Here is a 13,552-nt window from a genome sequence, read left to right as displayed (position 1 = left end):
TTGTTCCTGCTTTTGAACTATAATTCCTGTATTTTTGTAAAACAGGCTCTATTTTTCACATCTCTACCATGATTTTGAGTTGGTTAGCTTTTTCAAATAACAGGTGACGATATTCACGAAAATGTACCAAAAGAAAGTCACCAAAAGCACTGAAACACAGTTCCTTCTTCACTGCTGTGTAGGGTGGAAGATGTTTCTGTGATAAATTTAACCGCTTGGCCGTAAAAGTGTGCACGTGGGGCGACACTGCATCACCTTTTATGTGTGTGTGTGCATGCCCTCTTCGACACTTTTATGTCATCACTGTGGACAGTAAAGCTGATCCAACAAACAATGCAACAATCGTGTTTTTGAATCCAATTCACTGTGTTCCCCTCGCAACTGTCAAATTGACCCCGTTAGCGAGCAGTTAAAATGTATGCAATTTTGGTCAGAACAGTAAAGAATTTGAGCGGTTCAAAGCCAGACTGAATACAGAGTCTGAGAAACCCACTGGTGCATCTATAATAGAGAGAGGGAGAAGGGTGAAACCTATTGTGTAATTGTTGATGAATGAATGCAGGTGTGTCCCACTTCTGCAGGTGGCGAGCACTGTCCCTGCGCTATAGCACATTCGACGCCCACTAAAAATGTGACATTGCTAGAGGGCACAGACTATTTTAATGGCAATGACAACTCAGTGAAGTCCTGTGTAGATGACATTTATTCAATTACTTTTGTTAGAAGTGTGTATATTAAAAATACAATCAATTTCGGAGACATGTTTCAAAAGGGTGTATATTCCCTCTTTTAACTCAATTAAGTAATGTCAACTGTACCACATGTTTCAAGATTGGCACAAACAGAAAAAAAAAAAGAATCTGCACGGGAACATTAAGCACATCTCCATGAATTCTATTTGAGTGATCTACCTTCAATTGATTGCCACATCAATTATAATCAATGAGAGAGCTCTGTTAAAAAATAGCTCAAGCTTTTGACCAAGACAACATTCAATGCTTGATGTATTGTCGGGAAATGGATAAAACATTTAGACTCGTGTCACTGGGAGCATTTTAGTGGGAGGTGGTGATTCAGGCCCATATCGCCTATGTTTTACTAAACATTTTAAGACTAATATCGGACCCGGGAGCAATTGTTTTTGATTAATTGCACCACACGATGCAAATCAACTTGCCTCGACTTAAATTGACCTCAAATAGGAAAATTACGCAAGAGCCAGCGAACAATGGTTTTGCTCATAGTCATGGTATCGTTGCAGGCTAAAGCAGTTACGAGTGCAGATGTTTTTTTTTTAAACTCCTCCCCGTTGATGCATGCTAGCCTGCCCCGACATCTGATCATTTAAGAGCATCACAGTCAGTGACGTTACATAAGGGAGTGGGATTCCCTGTACCAATGCCCTGCACAGTTGAAAGGAGTTATTAATCAGGACAGCTGTCAGTCTGCCATGTGTTGAAAGACTGAATGTCACATTGGTTAACCACCCCTCTGTTCTTTTCTGTTTGCACTCAAATGCCTTCGCTGAGGAAGTCGAGAGGCTCGGGCTAAAGTCAGACTCCATCAGCACTCTGCTCACTGATTGGTACAGATTCACCTGCAAGGGACAGGTACACGGAGGGTGTGCTAAATGGTCATGGTTCAGCCTCTCATGGTCACTGTGGTGATAAATGACCACGTATCCTATTTATAACCACTAAGCTGCGACACTGTGATGACGTTGTAAGCTGCCTAACGCTGCCGGAGTTAGCCCGCGGCTCATTGTACCAAAGGGGGATGGTGGGGGGTAAGAAAAAGGTTTAGCTTTCGGAGGCAGAGGGAGTTCAAAAATCAGTTCCGTTAGCTCAGATTTATGTGCAGATTTATGTACAGCAAATTATGTTTGGGGTGAATTTCTCAACTCTGCCTTACCCAGTTGTTACAGTTCATTCAAATAGTGTGACCTTTGCGTTAGTGAGCCTCACAACAACGAAAGCAGAGCAGAGCTATTTGCCGTTGATGCTTTTCCTCACTTCAGCAATTAAAAAAAAAAAATCTAGCATACAACAACGCCTGCTTCAAAGCGAGAAACAGAGAAACATAATACCAGGCAAAAAAAAAGCTCATCAATAAAACAACCATCCTCACAAAATAATCATATGAAAAGAGAAATAGAGAAAAAAAAGCTACAGAGAACCAAAACATAACATGCATTACCAAATATCCCCAACATAGGTTGCATAAAGTGCTGCTAGTAAAGGGTTTAGTTATTAAAAACTTACCCTTCCGTCGAGTGCTTCCCCTCTGCTCCATTCTGAGGAGCGGGGCTGAAAAAGGGGGTGTGGAAAGGAAGGGGGTCTTAGTTGGGGTCCCTGGGGAACGCCAGTAAATGGTGGTCAAAGTATAGAGATACTGTTAGCAAGGTGCAGAAGTCAGGAATGCTGCCTGTGCTGTGTGGATAATGTGAAGGATCAGCTATTTTTGTGACAGCGCGTGGGTTTGTGTGTGTGTGTGTGTGTGTGTGAAAAGTGGCCTGTGACGACTTTGTCAGCGACATCAGCCATGCATCACAAAGCACCCTCGCCCTCCCACCGACCTGCATGCATGCATGCACACACACACACACACACACACAAACACACCTCCCTGAGCTTCTGATCCCGCTACACATGCGTGTGTATGTTCAAACACACACACACACACACACACACACAAAGAGGGAGGAGCAAAGAAAGCGAGGGAAGCAAACAGACAGCTTCAGGGGGTGTGGCTGGAGAGAGAATGATGGACGGATGTTAATGGCAAAATTGTACTCATTTTTTCATGGAAAACATGTGAAAAAATAATGAGAAAGCAGAGCAAATATTTGTCACCTGAAGCAAACGCAGCGCAGTGTATTATTACACAAATCGATAATCCTCTACTATTTTAAACTGCAGGTGCTGCCTCAGTGAGCAGTTTCATTTACCATCTGACCTCCAGGTGGAGATGGCTAATCGATCAGGGTAGGCCTATCGAGCACAAAAGACAACACAGCTAGAGGCTACGACCACATACTGTATTCTATGAGATTCTATGGTGTGCAGCAATGCAATCACTGTTAACGCCAACAGACCATAATCATACAGAATATTACATAGTTAACTAAGAATGGGTAACCCCATAAATACATGGGTCGGGTTGCAACTAAGGATCATTTTTGATATCCATTAATCTGTGGACTATTTTTCAGAGGATTGAGTTAATAGTTCCGTTTGGTTTAGTAACAGTGTATAAAAATGTCAAGAAAATTAAACAAAGTGAATGAATGACATTTTTTTTTACTATTAGCATTATTAATATTTGAGATTTGAATGTCTGACTTGATCATCATGGAAACAAATTAAGCATCAAAGTATTTGTGTAAATCCTCTAGTTTGCAATCTGTAATTTTGCATGATCAAACAATTTTTATAAAAACAAAATATTAAGGAGACAAAAAAAGACTTATGTGCGCTTGTGGGAGACGGAGCTAGAAGCAGACGTGTTAGACAATGGCAGATCAAGACTCTGCCCCAGCAGTGTCTCGGAGTGCCCAGTAATCTGCCCGTCTCGGAGCATGCGAAGTGGGCACTAATCCCGGAACCAGATTAGGCTAATCCTGAACTTTGTATAAAGCACAGAAGCCACGTTGAGACTCCAGGCTGGAGGAAGACGCTGCTTGAAGACCGCAGACAAGCTCGGTGTCTGCTGCCGTCCTCTGGCCACCGGCCGCCAGTCTGTGTCCCTTATCAGGATGAGACGGTAAAATATTCTTGTAAATTGAGACAGCGCAAAAACGATTGAACTTTTTACTATTTGAGGACTATCAGGAATTTTAAATATCATGACTTTAGCAATATAATGTAAAAGAAATATTTCAAAAAAACTTGACGACTACTTGAATTTGAAAACTACGACGACCACCCAGCTTTCACTCGTAGTGTGAAGACAAAACTGAACATCCGCTGCCTGCGTCATTAAATTGACAGATGTGTCCGAGGCAGAGCTTAAAGAGGGACTATCAAATCACACAGTAAGACGGATTTAGTAGTATCAAGCTCCACTTGGTTTGATGTCAGATGGCTGCTATCATAGTTATTTTCTGTGTGTGTGTGCATAAGTGTCTGTGTGTTGCACTTAATGTTGTCCTGAGCCTTTAAACCCTTCAGGTAAACAACACTGTATGTTATGTAATAAACAGCATGGAAAGAAACATTGTTGAAAATATATGTGGTAGCAGCTGAAACAGAGTGCGAGTATGTCAGAGAAGAAAAAAAAGATATAAGATAGCGAGAGAAGGAGCATACATACATACATAAATACATACATACATACAGATCTGTTTTGTCAGCTTTTCTCTTCCATTTCTATGTACTGAATGTGTATGTATCGCATGTACCGAAGACGCATTAAATAGAAATTAGTCTTAAGTCAAAGTACTCTGCTATGATTGAACATACAAAGCAAGAGCATCAAAAGCGGATTGATTGCAATGAATGCAACCGAACCTGAACACAAGGAAAATGGATTCTACACAGAGCTCACCGTCTGTACTTTCAAATGCAAAGTCATCAAAATGTAATGCCTACTCAATTGACAATGGAAATGTAGGCCCATCAATAGTATTGACCCAGCACTTAGCTGTGGAGAGTAAGACTGCTAATAGCTGTTGGTGACATTTTACAGCTATTAAAATAGAGCTTGGTCCTCACCAGACTTTAACCAGAGAGAAACTTTAAATAATGTTATCGTTTATTAGTAGGCGTATGATTGGAGCAGCATAGTCACCCCATGCCCACTGTAACAGGCAGTCGTTACATCTGAATTGAGAGGCTTAGGACATGGTTACACTATACTTTTGTATGCGACTTATGTCATCTGGTCATGCCGGGACACGTTAGATGGCAAGTCTGTGTGGATCCCAATGCGAGCATGATCCGATCCCTGAGTAGTGAGCCAGACCCAATGCCAGGGTCTGGCTGGGTGGCCTGGCTCACATTGAGATCTCAGTAAGGTATGGAAAGCATGTGGTTACAATCCGGACAATTTACACACGGGAGTTCCTCTACCGAGGAGGTCAAAGGGGAAACCGGTGATGGAGCCTACAGCGGAGGCTGTTTGAGTGTTTATTTCCTGATTTGGATGCTTCAAAATATAAGCTTTTAAAGAAGAAACTAACAGGGAGCTTTAATGGTGAAGAATCTATAGGAAATTGGTTTATCATTGAGTTAGCGAAGCTTTGTTCTTGGCTATTCTTAAATAAAAACAAGTCTAGTAATACTGCGGGGCGGAAGAGTGACCAGCAAAAATAACGGTGCTTTTATTGTGAAGAAGCAGCTCTTTTGACCACGTAATATATCTAATCACATTGAAGTGTGGACACGCATATGCAGACACAGACGAGTCAAAAGATAAAGGAAGTGGAAGAGTTTTCCCTGTTTTTACAGTCTATGTGATAACCACATAGACCCTAAATGGGCCTCACACAAACTACAGCTAGCAGTGAAAGAATATAGAGAGCGAAAAGAGGCCGGCACCAAAGTATGTATGTGCTTACTTGTTGAGGGCTTATCAGAAACACCACATTGAGAGCAGGGAACTGGTGGGCAGGAGATCAGTCAGCAGGAAGTAGGACGCTGCAGTCAGTCTGACTAAAAACACCTAATCGGCAGGAACAACAATCGTCAACTGGCTGAGCGGTTCAGATACTTTTTATCGTTACCCTGGAATAAGTAAGGGCTTTGTGAAGGGATTTCTCCAGTGGCAGGCACATAATAAGAATGCTAACATCTGGACAGATGCTGGGCATCTCTGACGACCTTGCGTGTAAGATTTGTTATTCCTCGGTGCAGGCTAAGTCCTCCACTGAATATTTTGCCTGGATTTAATGGGTTCATACTAGTTTAGTAGCTTTGGGAACCTCCCGTGTCTGAACAAATCTCAGTAAAGTTTATATCTTAGTGTTTTAGCAAATGCTGGCGGCTTAACGTTTTTGTTGTTTTAAATATGTAACGCACGCACGCACACTGACTTTCAGGTATATTTATACTTGGCCTTGTAAATCAAATATTCTGTGGGCTCATAAATGATGTCATGGGCTTAGTTTGTGTCCCTTTACCTACATTCCTTAAGGAACCATCTTCTCTCTTCCCTGCATTCAGTCTTCATTCCCAGACAACACACACCCATCAGCAAACACCACAGTAGCGAAAAGACAACCTTGACCAATATGTCTATACAGTCAACATAAATTTGAAGTATTTGCATACGGTATGTTAAAGAATAAGTTTGTGGCTGGATTTAATGGATGCTAATGGTGATTTTACAACCTATTATTCTAGTCAGCCGTGACGCCTTTCAATATTCAAAAAGCATGGGGCAACCAAGGTCAACGCAAATACTACATTTGGTGGATTTATTTAAATAATGTTTCCATGGCCCACGTTTATGATGCAACTACTGAATAAGTGCAGATGACGAAATGTGATTTGAGCTGCAGCGTTACAGACGGAACAGGCAGAGCTGAGTGATGTGGTCAACATTGTAGAGTCAGGCTGGACAAATGCGGCAGTAACAATAACCTAAAGCACAGTTGCCAAGCTACTTCTAGAGGTCTGTGAGCAGCATGACACTAAAACCAGGTCTCTATAAATCGTATTTTTTATCTGGTTTTCTTTAGTTCGGTTTAGTTGTTTAGATATGTAGTTTCCTTGTTATTTTATAGGTAATGTATCAAAAGTATTCAACAGGTAGTAATAAATGTATGCTAAAATACATGGTTGGAGAACTGTGTAGGAACGGCTGTAATGTTGTAGGTTTAATCGTCACGCTGCTTTAGTGTTTAGTGATGTGAAGCGTTCTCCCGAAATGTCAAGTCTGTTCAACTTCTGTGGTTCAATGCCACGAGGGGTGACAGAATTTTGGCAGACATAAAAAAACAAGACGGAAATGGATCATTTCAGTTTAGTTGTAGTTTAGTTTTAGTTCAGTTTACAAACACAATTGTTGGCAGCTTACTTTTGTTTTACTTTTAGTTATAATTTACAATATTGGTCTGTACCTGAATCTTTAACACCTGACATCATACCACCAATTTTTTAGGCTTGACCTGACTAAAACCAACATTACATTGAGGTTGTTCATCTTTGCAGAGAAGAAAAGACACACAGGAGGACTAGTTGAAAAGTAGATTATAGCTAATAAGCCATTCCTCATACATCTCTTAATACATTTATTCTGGCTTCCGTCTCAACTTTACAGCAATGATCCAAAACAGAATGATGTAGAGGCATGATCACAGGTTATTATGTTCCCACACTGAGGGAGCCCTCCCTGAATCACTGGGGATTTGGAGACGCTCCCTTCTGGCTAATTGCTGCTTTATTTCAACCTCACTGATGGTAGCTTACCAGGCGAATGCAGTGCAAAGGAATGTTACCTGCACAAGGATTTAGTGCAAGTTTTGACAGTAACGGACAAATGATATACACACCAAGAGTGACTAAGTTTGATACTAAAGCATTAGATGCGGACAATACAACTGTTTTACGATGGTACAAGGATGAGATGGTTGATGCTGATGAGTGAATTTACTGTGTAAACCATTCTTTTCAGACTGTGAATCAAAGTTATCCAGGTTGTCACATCACTGTTAAACAAACCTGCTATTGCCCCGCTCCTCTACCTCCTTCTGTTTACATGGATTGGAGTTATCTGGATCGTGGTCCATACCTACTACTCATTAATCATGTCTGTCATATTCATTGAATGTGTTTATGTAACTCTGTAATGCTGTTCATTCTGTACACATGACATCTATTGCTTCTGTCCATCCGGGGAGAGGGATCCTCCTCTGTTGCTCTCCTGAAGGTTTCACTTTTTTTCCCCTGTGAAAGGTTTTTCTTCTGTTTTATTGGGGAGTTTTTCCTGATCTTATGTGAAGTCCTGGGACAGGGATGTCATATGTGTACAGATTGTAAAGCCCTCTGAGGAAAATTTGTAATTTGTGATTGTGGGCTATATAAAATAAACTGAATTGAATTGAGTTACTCACCTAGAAAATAGTTTAAACTCAAACTACTCAGACTGCCATCCTGATGCATGGCCACTTACAGAAAACATATTGCATGTGACGCTTGTAAAAAACGGCCAGCAATACGGCCAATATGCTAATCAGCGTAATAGGCAAGCAGGAGAAACAGAAAGCAGCCACATACAGACGGCAGCTGTGAACAGACGCGGAACTGCCTGGGAAACAAACAGGAAACGCATGTCGAGGACAGACGGTGCAAACGGACCAACAGACAGTTTTGCGTTTAGTAAACACTGGGTTTATTGGGCCATAACCAACCCCGACCAACACGCACACACTGCTACTACTACTACTACTACTGAAGCCATAGGTGCCACATCATGCACACTCTGCGATAGGTGTGGCTCTGTGTAGTGAGCAGATTCCTTTTTCAGCACAGTGAACCGACACTATCGTGGCCGAAGTGAGGGCTCAACATTTCTCTTGGAGTCAATTCTGGAGGTTTGCACATAACTGCTGTTCTGTAAAGCCGTTGTATGCGCTCTTGCTCGCAAATCATCCAACACCACCCAGTCACGTGGCGCTTCTGATCACTCATATCTGAAACACTGTTCTGTGGAAAGTCCATCTGCCCCTATGGGTTGTATAATCTAAACAATTTATAATTCAATTGCTTAATGGGTCCTCTTGATGATAACTGAAGATAACCCTTCAAGGGCCAGCAGGAGGGATTTCATGGATCAGAAATGGAATACGCACTACATTCTTATTAGTGCGTAAATCCCTGAAACTAAGAATGTTTGTGTGTTCATATTGACATAGGGAGCGAGCTCTCATCACAGAGTCCGCCAAGTTGCACCACCATGTTCCTACAGGAGCCCTGAACGGACAAACCAAACACTGGCTCTGGAGAGAGCAATTTGCGTTTTGTGTGATACTGCAGTAACGCAGGCTGCAGAGTGTGAAACCCTGGTGCTGCCAGCCTCAATCTGACTAACGCTGCTCCTGAAGTAGTATTATTATGGTATGGATGGCGTCTCAGCAGAGGACTGCCGTTGGCACATCCTTCTGCACTCGCTTGCATTACCGCAGGCAAAACAAAGCATTTCAATATAGGGCAGCGGGATCCTCAGAACCTGGGGAAAGAACAATGGGAATTGTGGTGTACAATGGGATGATACATTTTTTAAGACAGTGAATTCTTGTTATATAGAAACATCACGCTCTCACCGCAGTGGCGGTCTTGTTGGTAGTTCCAGGGAGACTAACATGGATTAGCAGTCAAGAACACCGTTTCATATGAGAGTTTTCGTAGTAAATGCCATGCCGTCTTGCTTTGTGGTTTGAGCACTTGTTACTTTTCTTTCCACACCACAGCTCCACGTACGATTATTTTTTTATTAACTTGTGTTGTTCTAAAGTTAACAAAGTGGGACGGACTCACCGCACCACATCAGCTGACTGCTTTGTGAAAAATCTAGTGGTTAGTCTGGTGTGAGTAAATTGAGCAAGTACAGGGAAAGTGTCAGTGGAAGGGAATACATTTTTAAAAAAAGCTACGGTTCAGGCCAGGAGGCTTGAGCTGGTGATATTTGTGCACCTGAAGGAGTAAAACAGCTCCTGCTAGACCTATGCAGAACACAGAGAGTTACCATTTTCTAGCGTGAAATAGCGGTGACACAAAAACAGCCAAAAGTGGGGTTGGTCAATTGTTGCTCTATGCTTTCACTTCACCAGGATATTAGATAAAATGTCTCACAAGTTAAACGGGACCTCATGAGATGCGGTTCAACCAGGACACAAGATTATCTTTACAGAAGTGATGGGAACAAAGACGTAACCCAGAAAAAGAAAAGGGAGGGTTAGAGGGTGACGGAGAAGAGCTAGAGGGCTTTACATTACAGCGTGGGGGGTGGGGTCTCACCTCCCCCCACTCAGCCAACAGGAAGCGAGCCAGCAGGATAATCAATAACAGTGACTGCTCCCTACACAGCACGCTCATGGGCCAACAGAATTCATGCTATCAAGGACCCACCCCTGTAAACCTTCGACCTGTGGATTTATGTGGACAACAGAATTACAAGGTGCGTGGTCCTGATGCTTCTACTGGCCCGAGTCGCAGCCCCCCCCCCCCCCCCCCAGTTGCATGCACACGAGCATGTGCTCGGTAAACCAGTGCTATTCACTCAGTCTGTAAAGTCTTACCCAGCGTGCAGCAGGAATTGCAGCTCTGCAACAGAAAACAGAATTTAAACTGATTTGTCCAGCGCCATGTGAGGCAGCCTGGCAAAAAGAAAATGGAGTGTTGGAGAGGACTTTGTTAAGTGAGCACTCAGTGACCTCTCTGTGTTGACTATTTAAAAGACAGAGAGGTTGCTATTGCTGGCAGAAGCCAGAGAGAAGTGATAACATTGTGTTTGAACACCAAAACACATTGCTAATGTTACATTGATGTCCAGATAAGAGTGAATTCCTTTCCAGGAAAAGGGTATTCAGATGTGTTCAGATTAGTGGGGCAAAGTCAAGGTGAGCCGTTCCCTCGCCTTTTACCAACTGTCAGGTAAAAGGCTTGCATAGCGGACGTCCTGGTTTTCACATTGGGAACTGGGAATATGCATCCTGCATGAGCCACGGCACTGTAACGGTTCTGTTATCTGTTGCACACTAAAGTTCAACGACAGGTCTTCAGAGGGGTGAGTCATGTCGGAGCCTGCGTCTTAATGGTAATCAACATAGAGATGACTACAAGACTAGGAGACCTGACAGCACATTGAAACTATTAAAAAAATGGAAATACTAAAGATTAATGGTTTGGGAGAGGTAAAGAAAGGCTAGCAGGAAAGAGATTTTGCTGGCTAAAAGGGGGAAACTCTGGCATGCAACAAAATGTCATGCCAAACTCTTGAGGGGCAGTGGCCTGTGAGGGAAAATGAATGAGTCGTTCCCCAAAATTCCACCTCTCTCCCCCCCCCCCCCCCCCCCTCCTCCCCCACCACATAGGAAACAGCGTCCCGTGATCTGAAGCCAAATATTCAGCCTGCACTGGATACTGTCAGCAAGAACTTTCCGTGCCCAACTTCTCCATCTGTTACAGAACGGTGAAGACACGCTTCTCCACTTAAACCGCTTAAGTGTCACTTCAGACAAGACATCTGTAAGTGAAGGACCACATCTCATTTGCGTTAATCAACCACCTGACTGTGCTAAAAAGAACATCTAATCTCACCTGTGGCCACGTCTTCCTCCTTCAGCACATTATTGTCGTCCACATCCTCCTCCTCACCCTTTTTGGCCTTTCTGGCGCCGTCCTTCACTGGGACCACGGTGAAGCTAGTGGGCATTTTCTACAACATGTGCTTCCCCTCAATGTCTCCAGTATACCACACTCTTATCTCTTTCTGCTCTCTCCTCCCTCTCCGTTGTTCTTCTGCTGCTGCTACTCCTCCTCCTCCTCTCTCCGTCCAACAGCTGTCACTTCTCTTTTCTCCTTCCTTGTTGTTTTTTTCCATCCATGCCTCGGTGTAGTTCACTCTCCCTCTCGGTTATTTGAGTTTTTGTGTCTATCGCTGGGATTCTGCTGTATGCCCATGTGACCCCAACCAAACCCCCGCCCCCCCTTGGTACACCCACCCACACACACATCAACTCTCCAAATAAGGAAGAGCACGACTGCCCCGCCCAATAGGGGCAGGACCCACGAACACGCATGCAAAAAAACATGAGATGCGTTTGTGCTCATGAGTGTGTGAGAGAGCGTACACATATGGCTCTTTCTGTTCCCGAGGGCAGACCCTGTGCCCGGGAATGTCGCTCTGTCTCGCGTGCAACAAATGTTGGCCTTTTGTTCAAAGAGAGGAGGAAGTCCAGGGCTGCTACCGCTGAGAAAAGTTTGCGCGTGCGCGCACACGCACGTGCACACACACACACACACACACACGGGAGGGGGGTGAGAGAGACTTCCACTGTTATCTCTTCAGAGCAAGGGTGCAGTGTGGACAATTATGGTATTGTTGTTAGATTAAACACCAGCGAAAATGTCTCTTTTTAAAAGAGCATGTTGGGAGGAGGAGAATAAAAATGTCAGCAATCACCTTATGGCTAATCCAAAAACAACGAGTCATTTCCTCAAAAGTCAGGAATGCATTGACATTGAGAACAAGGTATTAGGTCTTTCGTCGGTCTACTGACCAACGCCCATGTGTGATGGGAAGTGCTAACCACAAACCCCCGCTTGCCGTAAAAAGCCACAGCTGCTCAGCAGCTCTTTTGTAATGCTACGGCCCTGGAGCCTCATTTGGCTGCTCAACATCTGGAGACCCACCCAGGACAAGTTACTGTCTCCCCCTTCGGTCCCCCAACATGACGACACATACAAATCAATACGGTGAAGGGTGGGGGCCTGCAGGGAAAGGGAGGCGGTAGAGTGGCCAACAGACGGCTGTAGTTGGGTTGGCTGTAGCTCATGGGGGAGAGTGGCCGTCCCGTAACCACAAGGTACCCGGTTCCTTCCCCGCTCTCCCCATAGTTCATGTTGAAGTGTCCTTGAGCAAGACACTGAACCCCCAGTTGCTCCCCGGGCACTTAACTGCAGCCCACTGCTCCTTAATAACTAAGGATGGGTAAAAAGAAAAAAAAAAAAAAAAAGTATATATATATATGAATATATTCTTTTCATAACCAGGCTTTACCAGAGTGGACCAGCCATAATGATCTGTTTGAGGTACTGATACATAAAAACATACGAGATCACCTTTTCCATCTCATAACAGTTTACAGTTACACCAACAGTTTCACCTCTTTACTATAATTTACCCCAATCTGCCACAACAGAACACTTGCATACAAATACTAGCCTAAATATTGTCCACCTGTAAACACTCAACTTGTTTCATTTTAAACGAAGAACAAGAGGGAACATTTCGGGGTGGTTTCAGGGACTCATCTGAAATCTGGGCTTTGTTATATAAAGACAACCTTGAAGAAATTAATTTACCAGAACACTTCTCTAGTCATTTACTGTAATATGTCAGTCATGCATCCAATCAGGTATTTCAGAAAAACTTTGTCCAGACCTCCTGCTATGGAAATGGCAGGTCAGGTTTCAGAGAAACACCATGAATGTGGTTGCAAATATGAGACTGGCTCCGTGCTACAGGCAAATCAAATGTTTAGTGAATGAGCGCGGCCACTAATGTATGCCATGTTTCCGCTGCATGTTACGGCTCTGCTCGACCCGACTCACTTTTGGTACCAGGTCCTTTTCTCTGTGTTGTTTCCACTGCAGATGGAAACTCAACTCAGTGTGGGCGGGATTCTCGGCCGATCGCCGTAGTGACGGCATGTGAAACTGCCTTGACGTCATCTTCAACGGGAGATTTGCACATCAATCGTAAGGCGTATATAGTTTTGCAAGCTGCCATTTTTTTCTAATTATTATGCTGCCAGAGCCGTACACAGCGTCTCTACATCCCTCCAAATATAGTAAGTTTCATTTGTCAAATCCATATGGCTAACGGTGAC

General features: G+C 43.5%; 1 protein-coding gene across 10 annotated transcripts in view; it reads right to left on the bottom strand.

Annotated features, from left to right (window-relative positions):
- Positions 1-13,552, bottom strand: part of slc12a7b (solute carrier family 12 member 7b) — a 50,317-nt gene that overhangs the window by 26,954 nt on the left and 9,811 nt on the right. For 4 of the 10 annotated variants that reach the window (XM_034560623.1, XM_034560624.1, XM_034560626.1 and 1 more), the window contains exon 2: positions 2,262-2,306. The exons of 3 other annotated variants lie outside the window; for them this stretch is intronic. In XM_034560623.1, coding sequence (XP_034416514.1) covers positions 2,262-2,306 — 45 coding nt within the window. Of the gene's footprint in view, positions 1-2,261; positions 2,307-11,258; positions 11,627-13,552 lie in introns of those variants that run through there. 3 more of the 10 variants (XM_034560629.1, XM_034560632.1, XM_034560633.1) reach the window with 2 other exon arrangements.

The sequence above is a fragment of the Cyclopterus lumpus genome, chromosome 20 (assembly GCF_009769545.1).
Source record: "Cyclopterus lumpus isolate fCycLum1 chromosome 20, fCycLum1.pri, whole genome shotgun sequence".
NCBI classification, from domain to species: Eukaryota; Metazoa; Chordata; class Actinopteri; order Perciformes; family Cyclopteridae; genus Cyclopterus; species Cyclopterus lumpus.
The sequence above is the reverse complement of the archived record's forward strand: the minus strand, read 5'-3'. Positions and strand labels throughout refer to the sequence as shown.